The sequence below is a fragment of the Amblyomma mixtum genome, chromosome 1, assembly GCF_055824585.1.
Source record: "Amblyomma mixtum isolate Tamu chromosome 1, ASM5582458v1, whole genome shotgun sequence".
In the NCBI taxonomy this organism is placed as follows: domain Eukaryota; kingdom Metazoa; phylum Arthropoda; class Arachnida; order Ixodida; family Ixodidae; genus Amblyomma; species Amblyomma mixtum.
In genome coordinates, this window is record NC_143012.1 from 224,816,702 (window position 1) to 224,839,405 (window position 22,704).

The 22,704-nt window shown below is 43.3% G+C and overlaps 1 protein-coding gene across 2 annotated transcripts; it reads right to left on the bottom strand.

Annotated features, from left to right (window-relative positions):
* Window positions 1–408: 408 nt before the first annotated feature.
* LOC149371060 (alpha-tocopherol transfer protein-like) lies at window positions 409–19,634 on the bottom strand. Of its 2 annotated transcripts, XM_089564529.1 has the most exons (6): window positions 18,712–19,634; window positions 17,136–17,263; window positions 15,466–15,717; window positions 10,404–10,597; window positions 4,624–4,734; window positions 409–2,680 (listed from the first exon to the last, which is right to left on the bottom strand). In XM_089564529.1, the coding sequence occupies exons 2-6, from the start codon at window positions 17,245–17,247 to the stop codon at window positions 2,510–2,512; spliced, it is 840 nt and encodes a 279-aa protein (XP_089420655.1). In that variant the 5' UTR covers window positions 17,248–17,263; window positions 18,712–19,634; the 3' UTR covers window positions 409–2,509. The 2 variants fall into 2 exon arrangements, with proteins under 2 accessions (XP_089420655.1, XP_089420657.1); XM_089564531.1 differs by lacking the exon at window positions 17,136–17,263.
* Between the last annotated feature and the right edge of the window lie 3,070 nt (window positions 19,635–22,704).

Sequence of the window (22,704 nt, forward strand, 5' to 3'; positions counted from 1 at the left end):
CAGCCGCATGACACTGCCACCACCCCACAGTACCTTGTCGCCCTTATCCAGCGCCACATGGCGGCAATTACAGACAGGCTGCTTTATTTCACCCCACCGCCTGTCATGCTTTCATCCCACCTTTCCTCCTGATTGTAACACCTGTGGCGTGCCCAAATCCACACTTTTCCATTACCTTTGGGAATGTCCTTCCCCAAAGGCAGTATCCCCCATCCCCAATCCCACTCATTCTTCCTGGGAGGCTGCTTTACGGACCGCTCAGCCCGCCGGCCAGAAATGGCTAGTGGATCGGGCTTTACGTGAAGCACAAGCCCGTGGACTCCTGGACCAGTAGGGGACCACCCTGGAAGATTTTTTTTTTTGTGTAATAAAGTTGTTTCCATCCATCCATGCTCAGAGGAATTTCTTTTCTTTCTTTAGAAACACATGCCTCGAATTTAGCAGGAGTATTTTCTCTCAGCGCACACGGAGAAAACGGAGCATGATGTGGAAGCTTTAACAGATTAAGTAGAGAAACATTGAAGACCTTTGTAAGCTCTCTCATATTGCCGTTTCTCGCTATTTTTTTGAGCGTGTAGGTGGCTCGACACACCTTATTATAGCAGCTGCTGTGGCCGTGTATTCCCACGCTTAGAAGCCCCAAGCCAATGCTTTTTCCTGATCCGCCACTTGAGTCCGGGGAGGGGGTCCGTAAGCATCGGAGTAGAAACTTGATGTCACATCTGATAGCTTTGACTGGACAGAGGTGCGATATGGGTCCGCGGAGCGTCCAGGGTGTTGTTTGCTGTCGGTCTTTTTATCACTGCTGCATATATTTCTTAAATGTAAATCATTTTGATTTTATTCATTAATAAGTAGCCGGAATCCCTCAAGTTTAAAGAGCATATAGGACGTCGGGAAGAAAGAGAAATCTTTGCTATATGCAGAAAAGTTATTTTAAACAAATAGACAAATTATTTATCACGACATGGAACGAAATGTGTTCAGCATAAATTCTTCACTATATGAAGACAAGTTATTTTAATCAAGTATTCAGGAGATTTATCATGGCACAGAACAAAATGTGGTTAGCATAAATTATTTACTATATGCAGACAAGTTATTTTAAACAACCAGACAAGCGATTTATCATGGCACAGAGCGAAGTGTGTTCAGCATAAATTTGTTTTTTTTTGCGCTATTTTCAGTAACCTTAAAAAGGGAAGCCCTTTGTAGCCAAGTAATGACGCCTGACCAAGCTTTGCGCGAGAAGCAAGTGCGCTCGAATAACAGGATAAGTGTTTCATAAGTGGTGGCATGTACTGTTAATATGAGAGATGAGGATGATCCACATGCATCAACAATATTGAATTCACTTATTTCGTGCGTCAAACAAGAGAAAACTTATTGGACAATAATAGTGGGAGCAGGAGTGAGGGCGCAGCTTTATAATAACCATAACTTCCATACGAAAATCATTTATACTAAAACCAAAACGACATCCCCATAACTCTTTCTATTGCGGCAACCACTTAACTGGACAACGTTCTGCACTTATGCGGCAGGTCGTCCCGAGAGGGTTGTTCCTGCCCAAGGACGAGCGGGACAGCACAGATCTTAATGATTTAATCGTACAGAGCCTTTTTAAGCATGAAATGCTTTTAGCTCCCGTTGTCGGCAGTGTGGTGACGTCACGCCGAGACCGAGAGCCATCATCCGGGCTCTGAAACGAGAACATCCGGGCACCCTACGAGACTTAACGCGATTTAACGAGACTCTCTAAGCCCTCCTACGCGACCGGCATGCAAGCGCCGGTTGGTCTCCAAACGAGTCACAAAAAATAACTGCTGCCAGTGCCTTCTCAATGTTTATCAAGATATCAGTCGAGCTGTGCGTTTGATAATGCACGGAATTATAATTTCCGATTTCTAATAACGCGTGCAAAAAGCACATAAATGCCACGATACACTTCGTTGTCATACGTGATCTTTTAGGGGCTTCGCGCATCGAAGCAAAGCCGCGCAGGCGCACAGGGGCCCGGGGGAGAAGCGCTGCGTTCAAAGGGCAAGGCATCGCGCCGAACGGGTGGTGGCGTTCCTCCCTTCCTTTACGGTGCGGTTCGGGTGTCCACCGAGATGGCAGAGAATTACTGCGCCATTTCCTTTCCTCAAAAAACCTTGCGTTCAAATGGCAAGGCATCGCGCTGAACGTGTGGTGGCGTTCCTCCCTTCCTGTACGGTGCGGTTCGGGTGTCCACCGAGATGACATTAGGCCCGTAAACATTTCATGCTTACTCTACTCTCGGTTACGGGAGAGGCAGAGATCTTTTAATGTTCTTTTTTTGCCAGCGAGAGGCAGTGGTTTTTAGTTCTTGTCAGAAAAACGTTAGGAGGTCAGATTTCTGAACTAGCATACGTAACTTTAGTCCTCTTCTGTGGAAGTGACAACAAGAGTTAGGGCAAAGAACGCAGACATTGCAACGAGCTGCACTTCAGGTACAGTCACAGGCAGTGCAACTTGGACGACTAGGTCACTCATAACCAAATTTCCGGATTCTCTCAAAGTGGTCTGCCTTGCTGTGAAGGAATTTCTCTTGGCTGTGGTAGTCGAAGTCTTCCCGCGTTCCGCCGAACTCTTTGGGTATGAAGTCACGGGGAAGGAATTCGTGAAGGGTTGAGGTATCGTTCTCGAGAAGTCGGAACTGGAACGCAAGGCAAGAGGGAACAAAGGAGATGACGTCACTTAACGCATCATTTCTGTATGTTTCTTCTCAGATATGATCTTATTTGTGTAGGTGGTTAGGTTTAAGCCCTGTCACCTGCGGAAGATACTGTCATTATCATTCGTGTTGGCGTTACTTTTCTGCGTATTATTTTTGCCAAAAGTAATGAAGCTGTATGTCTACAGATAAAATGGACTTACAGCGGAACGGCGACACTGCAGTCGCCAGCCCTTGTCAGCTTCGAAGATTACCTTTGTGACGTGAACCTGTGCCATTGCTGTCTTTCTCTAGACGATAATAATAATTTTCCTTGTAGCTTCAGAAGTGCAAATGGCAACCTGGTTTCTTTCGTTAAAGGCAGTCCATCTGTGCAGATATACAAACTGCGACATATTACTAGCGCTAAAATACACACAGGACAGACGCTAGACTTCAACTCCGACTTGAGGTGAAGTCTAGCGTCTGTCCTGTGTGTTTCTGCTCGCTGTCCTTTGTGTGCATTTTAGCGCTAGTAATATGTCGCAGTCCGTGAATCAAAAGCACCATGTAGTCGGTCTTTATTCTTTAACCATTATATATTGACACCAAAAAAATTAGTCCACACTCCATAACAGAGCGGGATAAAACACATTGACATGGGGAACGAAAGGAAGACTGGAGCCTGTTGCAAAAAAAAAGCTGCTCATAAAAAAAACAGAACCTTCACGACGAACTCTCTCTATTGTCGAACCGTTAAGGGTAGGCAGTGATCACTGATCCGGATCATGAGTGGGAAATAACTAGAAGAATAAAAATGAGGTGGAGCGCGTATGGCAGGTTCTCTCAGATCATGAATGGCAGTTTGCCATTATCCCTCACCTATGGGACAGAAACGTGGATGCTAACAAAGAGGGTTCAGCTTATGTTAAGGACAACGCAGCGAGCTGTGGAAACATAAAATGATAGGTGTAACGTTATGAGATCGGAAGCGGGCGGAGTGGATGAGGGAACAAACGCGGGTTAATGACATCCTAGTCGAAATCAAGAGATAGAAATGGGCTTGGGCAGGGCATGTAATGCGAAGGCAGGATAACCAGTGGTTCTTAATGGTAACAGAGTAGATTCTAAAAGAAGGCAAACGTAGCAGGGGTGCCAGAAAGTTAGGGGGGCAAATGAGATTAAGAAGTTTGCGGGCATACGGTGGCCGCAACTGGCAAATTACAGGGTTAATTAGACATCGCAGAGAGCTTTGCCCTGCAGTATGCGTAGTCAGGCTGATGATGATGATGATGTTAAGGGCCGCTTTCGGACTATTGCATAGGGTGTGGTTCAATTTGACCGAGGCATAAAATAAACGATAAACGTATTTCAATATGAAAGAGTTCGCTTTCGTCTGGTGTCGTTTGTACTTATCGTACTGTCTTTAAACAGTGAACATGTACAAAAATGCTTTTTTTGGCATGGAGTTATGATGCAATTAGAATGTGATAGACGCTTTATTTGAACTTAATTAAAGAGGGCTGATGCGGGCTGTTTGGTACATGTTAGCGTAGAAGATGTAACACACTTAAAAGGGGACCGAGGGTACGAGGCACGCTCATAATATGATGACTAGTAATCAAATATTTTAACACAACTTGTGCAACGTGTGGGTATACTGTCTCGCATGTTATAATAAATCCTTTCTTAATCAGCGCAAATGTTTGTCTCTTTCCCTTTATCCCGTCTTAAGCGCTGTTGCCTCCTCTGCGTTACTTGAATTTAAACGAGCTTTGAGTATATCTTTTAATACATATCGAAGATTGCATGTCTTTCAACTGTGGTGCCAAATTATCTTAGGGCCATTGCAAGTTTAGGTGGTCTGTAACATTATATTGCTTGTATACTGTAGAACTCGTGGCTAAAAATGTGAGAATGCGTTGTTGGTTTCACCTAGTACGTACCCGTTCCTTTAGTTTGGCTGGAACAAGGGATCTTACGAGTGAAAAGATGACACGGAAGACTGTTGGCGTGTTGATGAAGTAGAAACCTTTGATCCGAGCAGGCAGTGATTGCTGAAAGAAAAAGATTAATTTATAGTGGCTATAAATTCTGATGTGCGAAAATCATTGATTACTCTGATGAAGATTAATCGGCGGTCAAAAAGTCATGTTGTTGAGCTAAAGCTTCTCTTTATCTTAGAAACAATAGTTTTAAAAGGCTTCATTGAAACACTTGGTATAAGCACAGTGTACTCTTTCGCAAAGACCCGAGTGCAGAACAGTGGGAGAGCCGGCTCTCCAGCGACGATCTGGGTTGCCAACAAGGTCTGATCCAGCACGCCCAACGAGCAGCGAAGCTCAGCGGAGCCCTGGAATAGGGGCACCGACCCTGTGAGAAGAAGGAAGATGGACCTCTTCTTTCTCGTCTGCTACTAGCACCTTTCTAGAGCAATAAAAGTCTTTCCTTCCTACCTACTCTAACAATGCGGTTTATTGGTCGTTGGTTCATTCCTTGCCCTACCTCTCTCGAGAGTGATTCTGGAAGAAGCACGCACTGCGCCCGACACAACAACAAATAAACGCCAGCAATCAACTTTCTACAGCTGTCGTAACACGCACACACACACACACACACACACACACACACACACACACACACACACACACACACACACACACACACACACACACACACACACACACACACACACACACACACACACACACACACACACACACACACACACACACACACACACACACACACACACACACACGCACACACACACACACACACGCACGCACACACACACACACGCACACGCACGCACGCACGCACACACACACACACGCGTGCACACGCACACACACACGCACACACACACGCACGCACACGCGCAGACCTACACTACGCAGTGAAGGTCTCAATGCGCCACCTTAAGTAAGCAAGGAAGTTACAACCGGCACACTTGTTGGTTTGTTCTTTATGTCGGCTACAGATTGGCGAATGAAACTGCCTTCATAAAAAAATTTCTTTCGAAAATAAGGCTTAAACTGAACCGTTGCGCTTCCATTACCAATCTTGTTTATAGAGATATGACCCTCATGAGGTAACGAGTTGAGCTGACCTAGGAATTTATGCTTGGTGTGCTTGGTTGCACCGTCAGACGCAATGAGAAACAATTTTCTTCGTCTACAGATGCTACTCGGACTAGCGGGGCCAGTAGGAACTGAGAGTTGTTTTCAGTTGTTGAGCGCCATCGTTTTGCGCCGCACCCCTTCAAGCTGTCAACCTGGCTGGCAACGACAATCTGTAGTCCGGTGGATCAGGCATGGAGGTTGAATAAAATGCAAGAACTGCGCCGTCCCTTCGGCCAACCAGCGAAAGCAGCGACATCAGATGAATCGCACAAAAGGCCACCGCAGGCACAAACCCCGCTCAGTGGTCTTAGTGGCACCGGGAAGGACACCATGAGAAAGAACTTTTTTTGTTCTTGCACAGGTTAGAAAAAATAGTGGTGTTTCGCTAATTGTTACAAAGTAATGCTATCTCTTAAGTTGTGCTACCAAGCCCTGGATATATTTTATATATTCTTTACCAGGCGTTTCGTGTTGCATGTGCGATGCTATCGTTTCTATGCGGTAGCACTGAGGAAAATTCAGGCCCATACACGCTTGACAAGGTATTGAGAGGAGTTACGAAAATTAAGACCTCCCAGTGAATTCTAGAGCTGGAAGGTTTTCAATGCAGACTGGCAGAGATATAAGTTACACTTGAATCGCTTATACAACATCATCAAAAGCTACAGAAGTGCGAACAGCTGGTCACCGCAATAAGCAAAGATGTCAAGATGCTGATCAAAATACTAGAACACGTGAAAAACAGAAGGCACACGAAAAACATTGCTGTTTCATGGGTGAAGAGAAACGAAGAAGATAGTAAATATTTTTAGCAGTTTTTGAAAGGTGAACAAATCAGGTTGGTCTCACGTGTCAAATCAAATCAGACTATTTTCTCTATAACGAAGAAAGAGGAAGCTGAAGGAACAGGCGTGTGACACCTGACAAGGTATCAGATCCCTTCTACAGTTTTGAGTAAGTGCACTTGAAAAATGTTACGCGTTACAGTGAAAGAAAGGTACGCAGACTGCCTGACAAATAGTCACAGGAGTGTAAGGAGGCAGGGCATGAAATCATGTTTTCTGTACACAGAGATTGATAAAAAATACATGACTGTGTTACAGTACAGTAATACTCGATCTGAGAAAACTGATCAGAGAAAAAAGTTCAGTACATGTCAAATATGCTATCGACGTGTCGAACATCAAAGCACGAGAGGTAGCCTTTGATTATTTCATTGAAATGTTTTAGAGAAATACTGAATTCAAGAATACTCGAAAAAATATTTAGGGCAGTAGGTGCTCGATAGCTTATTTTCGGTTTGCCGTAGTTGGTACGAATCTTAGAGACCAGTTTTCTGTGTGTTCGAAGGTGTTCGAAGGTGGTACTGTAATAAGGAATTGTCTGAAATGGTGATGTACAGTCGGGCTTTATATATATGTTGGAACAGACGATAGAAATATATTTGACATATTTAAGCAAACTGTGTTTAAGGAAGAGGGAGGTGCTGTATCCAGATATTGAGGACGACCGCAGCACCCTTCAATGGCTCATAGCGCCTTCTTTTGTACAGTAATCAATTTGTTATAATTGCTTTTAATCGTAGTGCTCCATACAAAAATACAATAAGACAATTTAGAATATAAAAGTGCACCGTACATAATAAAAGTGCACCGTACATAGATAACTTCAATCATTCAGGCATGACATGGGCGATTCTATAAAGATAACCAACTGTTTTACATTGATCAGATACAAGACTAGAAACATGAATAATCCAAGAAAGAATCTTGGAAAAGGAGACACTCAGGAATTTATGACTGCTGACGCTATCAATTACTGTGATCCCGCACTGAATATTAATTCCGTAGCGTTCACTGGTATTGATGGGTTTAAATATACATTATAATGTAGGTAGTTTTCTTCAAATTTAGGGTGTGCTGTTTGACAGCTACCATACATGTAATTTAGTTAAATATTAGTCATAGTCTCTGGCCAGCCAGTGAAGAGCAATAAAAAAAAAAGTTCACGTTGCGGCGCACATTGCGAGGTCGAGAGAATCTAATATTTCGGTTATGTCAATAATGTACACTAACAATAATAAAACTTCTAATATGGAACCTTGGGGAACACCTTGGGTGATTTCTACCTTATCTAAACTGTGCTCATTTATGAGAACATACTGTAAGCAGTTTTCTAAATAGCTGATAATAAGATCTAGAGTCATTCTGCGTACACCATAGCTTCGTAACTTATTAAGGCGAATAGTATGCTGTACACAGTCAAGTGCCTTTCGAAAATCTAAAAACAAACCTAAGGTGTACTTTTGCTCCTCAATATTGTCGATGATTTCGTCTTTAACAGTGACCAATGTTTGATCCTTGATGCGTTTTCTCGTCGTCTCTTTTTGTCCCTGTGAAATTATTTGCGCACAGGTGTTTTTTTTTTTCAAAGTTTGAAGAAGCAAAACCAACCAGCCCGTCAACATGCCTTCCAGTGCTTGATAGGTGGACCTTTACTATGTATACGGCTTTGCGACTTCATGGAAGAATGTGACCGTTCTTCGTAGCATCAAGAGACTTAAAAACAGATTCATATGAGTATCGGAAGGCTTCTCGTCCTCCGTACCTCAGATACACTGTAAACTTTGTAGTCCTTTAGAACAGAACGATATGAAAGGGATAAGGAAGCCTTTGCTGCTGGTAAGCCTAAAGTGATCAATCAACTGGATGTATGAAATGGCGGAATAAAATGCTCACAGCCCCTGATTGTCGTTCGTCAAGACGACACCGGGACGTCCAGCGCTCGGAGGGCATGACAGGCAGGAAGTGTAGATTCACTTTAACTCGCTTTTACGAGAGGAATATTGTGAATAATCCTGAAAAATTTGACGAGATTTGCTAATCCACTCTGCTAACGTTGTGGTCCCAATAGAAACATGGCTACACGCCGGTATTCTTGATTCAAAAATAATTCCTCTCTGTTTTCTTCTTCGCCCCAATCGCTATAGTGACGGGGATGGTGTCGATGTCGCAGTAACAAAAGAGTTTACCTTTTCGCAAAGGGCAAGACATTCTAGATCATGATCCGCTGATAGGCGGTGCTTACAGGAAGCCAAGCGCATTTGATGGCGGATTGAAGAAAATTCACCTGCTCTTCTGTGACGGGTTGAAAGCTCGTACTAAGCTAATTCTTACTGGTAATTCCAATTTAGCCTCTCTTAATTGCAGAATATTGATTACCGCTGCTCGAGATGTTAGCAGTTCCGAGCTGCTTTTGAATACAGCGTTTTGTTTTTCATTGTCTTAGCTTGTCTACGAGCCAACGCGCCTTCACGGCATACTCTTTCAATAGTAGCCCTTCTATTTGTCTTTTGCGTCCAAACAGCCATCATTTTTGATGAGGGCATATTATGTCGTAAAATGCGGCCGCGGATAGTTAATATCTAGAATGTCGATGTTAGAGGGGCGGTTCCTTAATTACGTGTAGTTGCTAAAGACTACAATAGAGCTGATTATGTAACCGATACCGCGGACACAATTTTCTGCAACCCCTTGCTACGTTTGCCATAGCTTGAATCGATTATGTTGGCTTCGCATCCCATGCCCTGGCCAGGCACATTTATTCTTACGTGTAGTTGTTAAAGAGTGCAATAGAGCGGATTATGTGACCGATACCACGAACACAATATTCTGCCACCCCTTGCTACGCTTGCCTTAACTTAGGATTGGTTAGGTTGGCTTCGCTTCACATGCCCTGCCGAGGCCCATTTATTCTTACTGATTTTGACTAGAATATCATTAATTAGCCTTTGTAGTCCTGACCCACTCTGCTCTCTTCCTGTTAACTTTACACCTATCATTTTCCTTTCCATATCTCGCTGCAGCTACAACTAGCGCAGTTCTTTCCCACAGAGCCGGCGAAAACTCTCCCTTTTGCCACGTCGTCGCTTAAGGCTACATTTTATAAGTTAGTACCTCACTCTACGATCATCGTCAAAAAGCGTCAGAGCACCGGCACGCAGGACATTTGTCTTATGAGTGCCTTAATTCGCAGTGCAGTATTCTGTTCACTACGTGCCATGGCCCAGCTATGACTCGGTAGTCACCCCTGCGTACGCTAGAGCGACGGGGCTTCCGAATTTACGCCCGCGGCCCTGTCATGAGACGAACCTGAGGACAATATGAGGACCTGGGGAACATTTTTTTTAATTGTGCAGTATACCACCTAGCTCTCTTGTTCCCATGTAAGCGTTGTACTGAAAGTCCTTCTTTTGCCGTGAATTTCGTATTTCTGCTTTCATGGAAGCGGCGTCAAACTAGAGACTCCGGCGACTACTCCACTGCCGTCCCAATGGGCGGTTAAAGAATTTTTGCCATTAGGACTATGTATTCAGTCATATGACAACCTTGAGCATTGTACTAGCTATTCGCGTGATTAGGCGAGCCATTACAAAGAAGGGTCGATCATGCAGGACATTTCATATTTCACACAATTTAAAAATAACGGGACCATGGATAATGTTCACACTCATTTTAGAAACATTTGTGGCATGTTTTTGTGGTCTTGCAGTCGCACTCAAATATACATAGTAATTCCAAGTACCTTCGTCCATCGCTTACCGTCACTATGAAGACAATTCTTCGTAGAAACCACGGCGACAATGCCATGAGGTGGTGGGCGCCGAAGCCCTTCATATCTACGACGGCTATGGCACCCCTTATCTGCGTCTCTTCTGAGAGGAGGTTGCATTCTGAGGCCAACAAGAGACACCTGACCAGATCAGTGAAGGAGCAGATATCTGTGTTCCACGCTCCTGCAACAAGAATCAAAATCACTTTCTTACTTTTAGCAACTTAGTGACAAGTTTTTCTCCAAAGAATTCTTTAAGACTAAGGAGTACAAAAGCGTTGCAAAGGACCGCAGGACACATACACACAAAGAAGCTCACGGAGAAACTAAGTTGCCTGTTTCCCAGACGATGGCGTTATATATACACCCGAGTCAATATGCATTTCGCTTTTGGCGGAACACATTCCATTTACCCGTTCGGTGGTTTTCTGTACGTTCTTAATATAATATGACGTGACCGGTAACTGTGCCTTTTACTGCTGATTATAGATGGACAAATAAGCTCTAGATATGTATTTGGTTCTGTAGGTGCTGTCTATAGTTTTCTTTCTGTGAATCACTATTTTTGGCGCTCTGTAAGAAGGAAAATGACGCAGCGACGTAGGTCGGAAGATTTCTCATTTTTGTTTAGTTGTGATCCTGAGATGAGATTTTTAATTAGCTGCATATATGGGTAGAAATATGTGCTAGTTACGAAATTCTCACCTAGGGTTCACTGTGTTTGTTACGCGCAGCTTTACGAGCTGCCAATAAAAGCTTCATTTTACGCCAATGCAGCCTTCAGCGGAGGTCAAAGTTTGTGTTTTTAAGAATGCCAAAACCTGAATCACTCTAACAATGCAGTCGGGGCATCAATTTATGCACAACATTTTGCGATAAATAAATAAAAAAGAAATTGAGCAATAAGAGCAATAAAAAATTTCATTTAAGTTGGAAATTCTTTGGAGACATTATGTCAGTAATTTCGCCGGCATCTTTTTATATGCGAAAAAGTTCAAATCTACTGATCAACTTGCAGTGAAAGCGACTTCTTCGAGCGCATGTATGCATACGATTCCCCTGAGGCCCGAGTCCCCCGAGTTCCATTCCCCTGAGACCCAAAACAGGGGAAAATGCTACAAATAAACAATGCGAAAAAAATGACATAATTTTTGCACAAATTCATAAACGTGCGAAAGCAGAGCTGCATGCGCGATAATGACGACGATGAAGTCAGTAAATGTTCTTTCTGTATCTTCGCGCCGCAGATGGAAGTTGATGAAGATGATGTTGTGTAATGTACAGCGCGAGAATGTGTTGCAGTTAAACACGAGACGGGCTCATCTGCTCATCCTTAATCCTGTCTACTGCTACGTTGTTGTCTTTTTGAGATGTTTTTCGTGGCATTTCTTGAAAGCTTGTGTAAATAGTTCATACAAATAGCACATAAATTCAGTGTAATAAAGACCATGTTTAAAAAAAAATGTGATGATAGCCCAGTGCTCACGGGAACTGGCCTGCGAAGGTGATACTTCGCGCCGCCACGGGTTCTGTTCCAGGTCGTGGCAATATTCGTTTGATTTATTTTTATTTTGCAAGATGCTAGGCAGAAAGTCACAAACATTACAGGATCTTGCTCGCGGTTTACCCACCGGAATAGTGCGTTCGCTTTAAAAGAATGGGGCACAAATGACTCAGCTTTGTAGCCTGCAGGAAGGTTTAAAACTTATGATTCATTTTTTACGACTCTTTGATATTCAGAGAACTGTGTACGAGGGGGTACCCAAAAGAAACCGGAATAATTTTTTGAATCGGCACAGCTTCTGTGGTACCGCGTTTTGCCGCTAGGAGTGCATAGAACGAACATTTCAGAGGCAGTAAGCCGAGTGCCGTCGCTGAAGGAGGTCAGACTAGTTTAGGCAAAGTTTTAGAGTGACGACTGTTTTGTGTGAGTGTCGTTTTTGCAATGGCTGATTTTCGTGAACAGCGTGCGCCGGTGAAATTCTGATTTTTTCTCGAAAAAAGTGGAACGGAAACTTTTGAAATGTTCAGAAAGACGTTCAAGGACGATGCTATGGGGACAACTCAAGTGTTCCTGAATTAAATCCTGAATCAAAGCAACAGTCATGCCAATGGAAAACTTCAAATTCACCTCGCCTCAAGAAAGCTCGTCAGGTGAAATCAAACCTCAAAACAATGCTAATTTGTTTTTTTCAACGTGAGAGGAGTCGTCCATTCAGTATTTTTTCCGTAGGGTCAGACAGTTAACCAGGCTTTCTGGTTGTATGTTTTGAAAAGATTGGGCAACAGTGTTCGGTGGAAGCGGCCTGATTTGTGGCAAACGGGTGACTGGTTTTTCCACCATGGCAATGCCCCTGCTCACACAGCCCTGTCTCTACGACAAATTCGGACCAAAAATGGCATGACCTCTGTTCCTCAACCCTCATACTCACCCGACCTTGCCACGTGCTACTTTCTTTGTTTCGTAGAATGAAAAAACAGGTGAATAGAAAGCGTTTCGCTGATGTTGCTGAGGTGAAGAAAAAAACGACGGAGGGACTGTCAAGCCTCACAAAAGATGAATTTAAACAATGTTTTGAAAAATGGAATGAAAGATTCGACAAACGTATCATTGTAAGTGGAGAGTACTTTGAAGGATATTGAAGGTCTGTGCTTAAAATGTGAACAAATAAGTTCAAACAAAAATAAGTCCGGTTTCTTTTGGGTACCCCCTCGTATAACAAATCCAAACAATGCCATCCTTTCATAAACATGCACTGCTACACGTTTATGTTTTTCTTGAGAGGTTTACAATAAAGGGTGCTACCCCCTCGACACCTGCGCTATTTTGTTAGTACTAGGAAAAATTTGTGTTCATGCGAAAGTGGCGAAAACATAGAAGCTAAAACAATTTGAAAAGTGCATAACTATGTTTACGAAACTAATTGCACTATTCAGGAAGTTATTCTCTATTAAGCGCCACATACTGCAATCCAGAATCAAGAGTGACCGCTACAACTTGCTGCAAATGTATATATCTTTTTCTCTCTCTCTGTAGATGCGCATCCATAACGTGAACAAACTACACAATCGCGCAATCATGGCGTTTTTTCATGCTGCGGGAAGTATCCTGCAACTATCTTCATATTAGTCAAGCTGATCTGCTGGTATATCCTTTTTTTTTCACTGAAAAGGAATAAAAAGCGATTAAATGTGCAACAGGGTGATACTACGAATATGGTATATCACAATGCATTGTTAGTCATTTCGAGGATTTTAATGAAACCACCCTTAAACAGAGAAATTTTATGAGAAATGTGCGGTACTTACGTAACAAAGGCACCAAACAGGAACAAATACCATTGTTGGTGGATATTACTAACGAGACTTGTGAAAGAAACAATGTGCGACTTATGATGAATTTTAACGCAGGCAAATAGCCGCAACCGCGAGAAGTAGCGCGAAAGTGGACCTGATCAGGAATGGTTAAGTTTTAGTCCAATTTTAATCCGGCTAATGCCTGTCATGAGATAAGAGCAGCAAGTTCGACAAAAGAAGAGGTAAAACGGCACTTAAGAGGCGCGGAAGCTTTAGGCGAATTGGGAAAAAAAATAAAGCGGTAAATGGCAACAACGCCGAAAACGTTCGGAATGTCACGAAGGTGAAAAAACGAGCTTCCGTCCTTACAGTTCGTCGACTGTCACCAAAAATATTTCCATAGGAGGGTTACACATATTTCTCCGTGCATATTCTGAGGTGGCGGCTATTAATTGTGATCATTAACACGATAGCAATACAGAAAACGTTCTGAGGAAAAGCCAAGCACAGCTTTCTTGAACAAAAATTTTCAATATTTAAATATTGTAAGGCACTGTTCTGTTATGGAAGTATTCAGGAAATTGTCGATTCTTCCGATGCGTAGCAAAATCTTTCTTTTGAAGTTTTTGCATAGCTCGCATCGAATGGTTAAACTGCCCTTGAAACCCAAAGGGGAACTTTTATGACACAGAAAAAAAGTTAATAGTAAAAAATGAAGGCTTGCCGAGGAATGGTCCGCCGACACATTGATTGTGATAGCGAAATCTTACAATATAAAAAAAACATGAATAAGCTCTTTCTCATTGAACAATGCTTTCGTCCAGAATTTCTGCTTATCCATGCGCGTTATCACACTAATTCAGTATTGGTGAAGAGGGTTCTGACGTCTGGCGTTGAGCTATGGAATGAAAACGAATAAAAATCGAGTAGAGTTAAGAGTAGGGGGTCGTAGCATCACTGAAGTGTCAACATGACCTAGTACGCTGGAAACAAAGTTTAGGTAGTCGTTCTGAATCGAACCCATGACCTTTGGGTTGCGACTGTGACACTTAGGCTCTTAGGCCACTTAGGAATTATGTTTTAGACATTTCATTTAATGCAATGATGCAATGTTCTATGTACGTGAGGTATTAGTGTACCTTCTGCAGGCAGCAATAAAATCGCCCCGAGACCAAGCAAACTGAGGCCACAGATCGTAAGAAGGGAAGCAAGGCTAAGCATGCCACAAAGAGGGAATACCTCTCCGGTTTTAATGTCCGTCTGGTCAAACAGTTCTTGATTATAGAGAATCATATGAATGAAATGGAATTTCGTAGAAAAAACTGATCCACAATGCTCGTCCATCACGTGAATTGCCCATAGGCTGTGTAGTCAAATTATAAAAAAAATGTCTAGGGATTCTTAGACGTACGGGAAATCAGTAAGGTACCGTACTCAATGGCCTACTTCAACTTGCTGCAGCGGACATTGAAGTAGGCCATTGAGGGACATTCGTCCGATCTGGTTCAAGAGAGAATTTGTTTCTTGTGGTGTATCACGTGTTCTAGCATGCCTGCTGGTGTACGCTAATGAGTGCGTATAATTAGAAGCATGTAGCAATTAAGAAAGTAGCAAATAACCATGAACCCTGTCGCGTCATTACCTTGACTCCGAGTTTAACTGTCCCCCTAATTTTTCACTTTTCTGTGATTCGCACACAATAAGCATCATTATCATACATCATAACATCTTGAATGACATGTTAAAGACACTTACCAAAAAAACAATATCCTGCAGCTCTGCGTAGTGGGTCTCTGTCTTTTGACGAAAGTAGGAGTTTGTGGTCGTAACAGACTGCCCGGTACGCAATGTTCGAAGGCACCAGGTCATTGAAATACTCAGGAACGTCTCTGCGAACCCGGAAGTAGTTTTTGACTGTTGTAAAGGCATCCTTCACTTTATATTTTCGGGCTCGTAGGAACATAAGCAAGAAACTGTCATCCGGAGGAACTCGCAGGCCCTCTTCTCCTGCAAGCAAGGGAAAAAAAATGATTGGATTGAACTGTCATCGGTAATTGTTTTCTATTCAGAAGGCCTCGCAATTTTAAAGTGTGATTGTTAAAGAGGAATAGACTAGAAATGGAGTAAGGGAGGTCAGCTGCTTTTTATTTTGAAGATAATTAGCTTTTCCATAATCGCTTATCTGTTAGTGCTGAAAAAGAAAGTGCTTAACCTTTAGTACTATAAAAACTCATTGCGTAGGCAAGCTTTCAACAGCGCAGGCTCTCGGGCCAGTTCGTAAAAGATCATTGCAGGGAAAACATTTGCGCGTAGAATACGGGACTCAGAGGGAAAGAGTGTGTTTGGAGAGAAGCACTCTGTTTACTAAGTCCTGCTCATCTTGGGGAATAATTTTGCTTGTAAATTTAAGCGGAACCTATCCGCAGCCTGCCGCGTCACTTATTTCTCAAGAAAGTTTTCTTTTTTTTCACGTGCAATTTACTGTAACACGCTAAAGCATGTGCCCTAAAACTGAGTTAACATAGAAAATGCTGCCTAAATCTTGTGTCTCCGGTCTATCCCTTAAACGCCCGGCGAGATAGCTCAATGGCTTATGCGATTGGTTGCTGATTACAAGATCACAGGTTTGATACCTATTCCGCCCGTAACGCCCGTATTTCGTTGGAGGTGAAATTAAAAAAAAAAACTCTCCTCAGATAGACCCAAAGGTGGTCTATACTAATTCGGAGCTTTCAACTATCACGTACCTCATAGCCCCTTGTGTCGCTTCTGGACACTACAAGAAGTAATGTAAAGTTTACAATTCAGTATATAAAACAAGTAAGATGTTCGCGTATACAACTTTCATTCTCATTAAACGCACTGACACTACACTGTAAAGGATGACAGCTTGTTTCTCATGCGCTTTCCAGGGAGGCTGTGGAGAGGCGTAATTAGGCGCAGCGCTCACAGTGCTTTTGTTATAGATAGGTAGGACTATGCGACCACTCGACACCAAGTGCTTCACAACCACGGAGGAAAGTTTTTGCACATGCTTACTAAGAAAAGATGGCATTATAATTGCAGTAATAGTGCGCTGAGTATTATGCCATATGAAAAATTGCATCGGAGATGATATGGCACTATTGTTTCTTATTCTTTTTCTTTGACAGGAAGTCAGAGCGGCTGGTCTACCATTTGTCACTACTCGGCATCGTTTATCAGAGTGCTGCTGTTTATAAATATTATTTCTTTACACATAAGAAGGATAAGTACGATGGTTAGTTCATTTTCTTTGGAATGGGCACAGCACCGTTTAGAACAACGCAAAATACATTCCTCCAGCCCGTACATTGTTCACATTTTCTATATTTCTTTGCCGACCACAGCACTAAGTTCCGGAAGGACAATTCACAGTTGCTCAACCGAAAGAAGGTGTATCATACCTTTAAGCAGCTGTCGCAGCTGCTCCAAAGAGCTTTCTTTCAACTCAGGAGTTTCTCCCAGCTCTTCCCTCGCTAGAGTTTCCATGTCCATGGGTGGGCTATCCATTGCCATGCCGTCAGAGAAAATTCTGTGTGATAGGAGGGAAAAGAAGAGGAATAATAACTCACACGGAGATCTCGGCGCTGAGCGCGACCAGCATGCGCCAGCAATGACACTGTTCTGTGCAGTCCGAAGATGCTCTCCCCATTAGGAGACAGAACACAAATCTCAGATGTTTCGAGCGGCCCAGCTGCGATGACGCAAAAACTTGGAGCGGACACTGAAGCTCCGCCTGGAGGGTGGAGCTTCATCTTCTAACAGCTTAAACTTCAACACAAGATTAACCTTCTACACAACTGGCGCTTTTCTAGAAGCCATGCCCTGGAGATCCGCTATATGTTTTATTTTTATTAGGGAGGGGCATGACAGGTGGGTGGGGCGGGGGGAGATGAGGCGTACGAGAGATAATAACCTTCGAAATCAAGGCAGCGGCTAAATCTGATATGTGGAGCGATTTCAAGGACAGAAGAGATCAATCATGGTCGTAAAATTGTGGGCTAATGGGAATCACTCTGGGCATGGCATGGACTACGAGCGCATTTGAAACATGCAGCGCAATGCTCGACACATAAGTCTACATTGACCAAGGTTAAAAAAATATTAACATTTTCAATACGTGCAGCCTGTGGACTATGCACCGGAAATTACTGTGCATCTGCCGTCAAATAAACACAAACCGATTAAGGAATATTGTCCATGAAATACTCTCAAGGAGCTAGAAATGATTTAGGTTTGGAGGATAATGAATTTTTCTATTTGAATATACAACCGAAAACTGGCTTATATAGAACTAGATGGGTAACCACAGGATATGCAAAAAGCTTCTGTCACTTTACATTTTGAGCTCACTATTCAACATGAACAGATACAATTTGTCAAGCTGCCTGTTTTGGTGTTTCGAGGAAAGTATTGAGGCCTTAAAAACAAGCGTTGCCTGTGCACTGTAGAAGCACCAGTTGCGTGCTAAGGTTTCTTAATACATTTCATTGCGAGCTTAATTTACTGATTGAAAGAACGATAACTATGCCCACGGTTATTTCAGCCTTTGTAATAAATCAGCACATTATTGCGTTGTCACTTCAGCTGGATATCACGCAGCGACCTACCAGCGCGCAGCAGTGTTTATATACTTGTCGACACTCTTAAAACAAATACCTCGGTTATTAAAACTAAGCAAAACGCAGGCAAATGGCAACATCTTATCAGCAGTACGATGGTTATAGTTGTTTGTAAAAAATCGTAAACAGATTCAACGTGCGAAACGCTTTGTAGTGCTTATATCTGTATTTTGCTAACTGTCGTACATCGCAACAAAGGAAGAAAAAATGATCACGCCCTGCAAATGTAAGCAACAATTTTCAAATACTGTTAGCCACTTGCGTTGGTAAACAACGGGTCTTTCATTGTCTCCTCATTTGTCTAAACACATCACCACAGCCTTTTCTCGGGAATGAGAACAGCTTTAAATTCACTCACCGTGTTTGGCGCCTAGGCGTAGCGCGTTGAATACAGCCTCGCTTCGTAGTGCAGCTGATGTCTCTCCGTACGATCCGAACGAAGGAAAGTAGGCGTCCTTCATCAATCGGGCACCTCCGAGTTGTCCGACCAGTTCGCCACGAGAGTAAACCTACCGGGCGCTACAACAAAATATTATTGTAGGAACTTGCCAGCAACTGCTGCTGGGGTCATTGCATTGCCTGCCACTTGGAAAACGGCACACGCAGCACGAGTCCACACATCTCGCAATCTTGTCGCGTAGACTCCAGCAGTGACCTGAAGAGCGTATCACAAGAGTGCAACCATGCGCGCGACAAACCTCCTCCCCCTTCGTTATCGCGATGCCGGTACTCGCCGAGTAGCTTCCGCAGGGAACAACCGGGGTGACCGATAAAGTTGGCTCAGGAACAATTATTTCCCGTGCAGGAACAGGCGAGCGGCCGAAGACCAGCTGTTGACATCTACGAGCGTCGAGCGAACGCAGAGAGCATTGACCATAGCAACCCACAATACGGTATGACAGCGACACAAAGCACAAACATGGTGCTCTGTGACATACTCGCAAGCACAGCGACTGATAAGAAAGACGCAGAGGCGCCTTATCTTTGCGGGGGAGGGGGTGGGGGGTCCAAGATGCCAGCTGAGAATTCGAGTGGTCCGCTTGCTGTCTTCTATGACGCTTATGCTGTCTGTACTTGTTTCGAGGTAAACCCTGTCTATGACGCAATAGAACGACTGAGATGCACCCGCACCATTGTATCCGGATAGGGCCTGGATAGCACTCGGAACGTAGCGCGGCCGCTGTAGTTGTTACAGAATAGGGTCTTTAGTGGCGTTGGACAAGAGTGCGCATGAAAACAGCAACGCTGCGGGCGGCCCAGCAACGAATTGGTGGACGTGCGAGGAGCATGGCTCCTGTGAAAACAAGTCTCGCGTGCAATTTGCATCTACCAAGGCCGTTGCAGCCCGTGTAGCGAGTTTTTTTCCCTCTCTCTGAAGGGTGTTGCTCGGGGCTGAGGCTGCACTCTCTCGCACCGGTTCACACCGACGACGAGCGCTTTCTCCTCAAATGCGGCAGTCATGTTTGTAGACGCACCTGTTAGACACAGAGGTCGCTGCATGTACATAATGGCTTGAAATCCTACAAACGGCGTAGTTTCGAAATGAAGCTGGTATTTTCCACTCGAAAATTTTCACTTGTGATTATAGTTAAACATATCTTGGAAAAGAGCGTGCGCTGTGTTTGTTGGCGAGCGCGGATTTATACGCAGCGCTAGTAGAGGGAGGTGCTGTTTAAGCATTACATTTCCGAAAATTTCTTGGCTAAAGAAAGTGAGTTGTTATGTTTTCTTTTTTCAGAAAAAAATAAACCTAGCTCGGCGGCGGTGGCGGATGCGCAGGCCAGTAGGTAGTCATTGTTACCCATGTTTCTGTGGAGGAGGTCTTATAATGTTTCTGACCAGAAAGGAGGCCTAAATAACTTTAGACAACTGTGTAGGCACCTTCAGTGTTGTCCTTCACATGGAGTAAAGAAACGAAGCAGACGCTCGATGAAAGAGCTTGTACTGGCAGCTGTCCTGTGACTGCTAGTGGAAAGCTGCATTTATTTCGACTGGAAGGCTCGAGGCCTATCGCTTGGCTTAAATAGAGATAGAAGTACATCCTTTGTCAAAAGTAAAGAGGCCACAGGGCTTGCTTCTAAGCCGTGTAGTAGGTCGCTTTTATACACCGTTGAACTCTTCAACTTCCGGAGTAGTCAGAACGAAAGTTCTCCTCATTTTCAAGGCAATAGCAATGCTGGCAATGTATAACAAGCCGCACGCTATGGCCCGGAAGAAAATCTAAGTAACTATATTCTGTTGACAATGGCTGTACAGAAAGGCGGGAATTAAACGCGAGCAGGCGAATGCCGCACTTTTTTATTTTGCAGCGAAATATTCCTTTACAATTGGCGGATGAATATTTACAGCGCTAGATCATTCACCCAGAAACACGAATAGGGCTATTTGTGCACTGCGCATAAAACCCCGCAGGAAAAATGTTTTTCGTTATCATAGCTGTTCGCGTTTCATTCCGGCATGACTGTATATGAAAACATGGATAGGTGTGATTCGGAAGCTCAAAAATTTTCAAATAACTTGACTCGCACTTTGATCCATGAAGCACGACCTAGTGGAATACCCAACTTTGACCTCCTGCGGGTTTTTAAGGCAGGCACTAATTTTATCACACGAACGTTTCGAACTTCGCTCTCATCGAGTGTGTCTACCGCTGCCTGGTAAATTGAAGAGGAAGATATCTACTTAATGATCACAAGGCAGTGCACTTCTCCTGCTTTCGGTTCGTACAGGGGCGATGGAAAGAAATGCGTACAGAGCGGAGCTGATCCGCCGTTCACATTTCGTTTAATCCCGCTTTTAATTTGGTGATAGCAAAAAGACGCTACAGTCGTGCATGATACATTCCAGGCGAACGCTAACGTCTTTTTCTTACCACCCAGGAAACAGCGCAACAAAAAGAAATTCGAACAGCGGAGCGCGTAGGCGCCAAGTTGTTCGCGTTTCTTTCCATCGCGATAATACATTGTCAAGTACACAGTGGAATGAACGGCATCACGAGGACTGAGAGTATCAGGAAAATAGGTGCAATGATTTCTCTTTATTTTATTAGAGAAATTTATTATTATTTATTTATTTATTATTTTATTTATTATTTATTATTTATTTAATATTTTATTATTATTTATTTTATAAACACTGCCCTCCTAGCATCTTTTAGTTTTTTTTAATACGACTATTTAGAACGGCGATGGTTCGGGCTAGTGGGTAATTCTGATGAGGTTCCATGGCACAAGAACAATGAAGGGACAAGGCACAAGCGCTAACTTCGACTAAACATTTTATTTAGCGCTCATAGGCTTTATAAATGTACAAACCAGGTTCCAGATCGGAAGCCCATGAAATGTTATCAGGATGACAGTGTTGAATATCACAATGGGCGTTTTAAAATCAAAAACAAAACAAAACCAATCGCAAAAGAACGGAAACGTAATAAAGCGCTTAGTGGAAATTCGCGCTTGCGTCTTGCCCCTTCGTTCATTTTATACGATGGAACTTGACCGATGTTTATAACGTATGATATCAGCAGTGGTACTAGATTGTTTTAAGCGTTGTTCGATATTTTCATTATCTTTTAATCGGTTTTTGACATACTAAGAAAACCGGTTATTCTAGTTCTGAGGGTACTGTTACAGCATGACATTCCAATCAGAATCTTCTTGAGGCAAGAGATCAGGCATCGAAAGGGGTTTTAAATACGTGGGTGGGCAGCGTGAAATGAATGGGAAATAAGGTGAGACAATGAGCCGGGGAATGATGTATTTTATGGTTGACTGCTGAAGGAAAAATGCGAGATATATAGCGAAAATGCTGATAGTAAGAGAAAATGATAGGTGTAACATTAAAAGAAAGGAATAGAGTCGAATAGGTCAGGTAGCAAACGTGAGTTAAGACATCCTAATAGAAATCAAGAAGAAATGGGCGCAGGGAAGACATGTAATGCGAAGGCAAGATAGCCGATTTTCGTTACGGGTAACGCGTGGATTTAAAGAGAAGGCTAGCTTGGCAGGGAGCGGCAGAAAGTTATGTATGGGGATCAGATTAGGAAGTTTCCTTTGATAAGCTGGCCACTGCTGGCACAGTACCAAGTTAATTGGAGAGATAAGGAAGAGTCCTTACCTCTGCGGTGGGCATAGTTAGCCTGATGAAAATGACTGATCGGGATGTGGAAAAATTTGTCAAGTGAAGCAAAGACTAGTGATGTGGCTGCGAACAATATAGAATCCAAGGTATCGTGCTCTTATTTTAGTGAAGATGGGCTTATGACCTGCTCGCAGCTGTTTTGAATGAACGCCAGTGCGCTGATTTTATACTTTTGTGCTCCTTTCTGTAACACCGCAGACTTGCAATACGA

Coding starts and splice junctions, on each gene's coding strand:
- LOC149371060 (XM_089564529.1), bottom strand. CDS start 17,247: ATGGCAATGGATAGCCCACCCATGGACATGGAAACTCTAGCGAGGGAA. Junction 15,718..17,135: donor GCTGCGACAGCTGCTTAAAG/GTATGATACACC, acceptor CCTTGCTTGCAG/GAGAAGAGGGCCTGCGAGTT. Junction 2,681..4,623: donor CAGCCAAACTAAAGGAACGG/GTACGTACTAGG, acceptor CTTGCGTTCCAG/TTCCGACTTCTCGAGAACGA.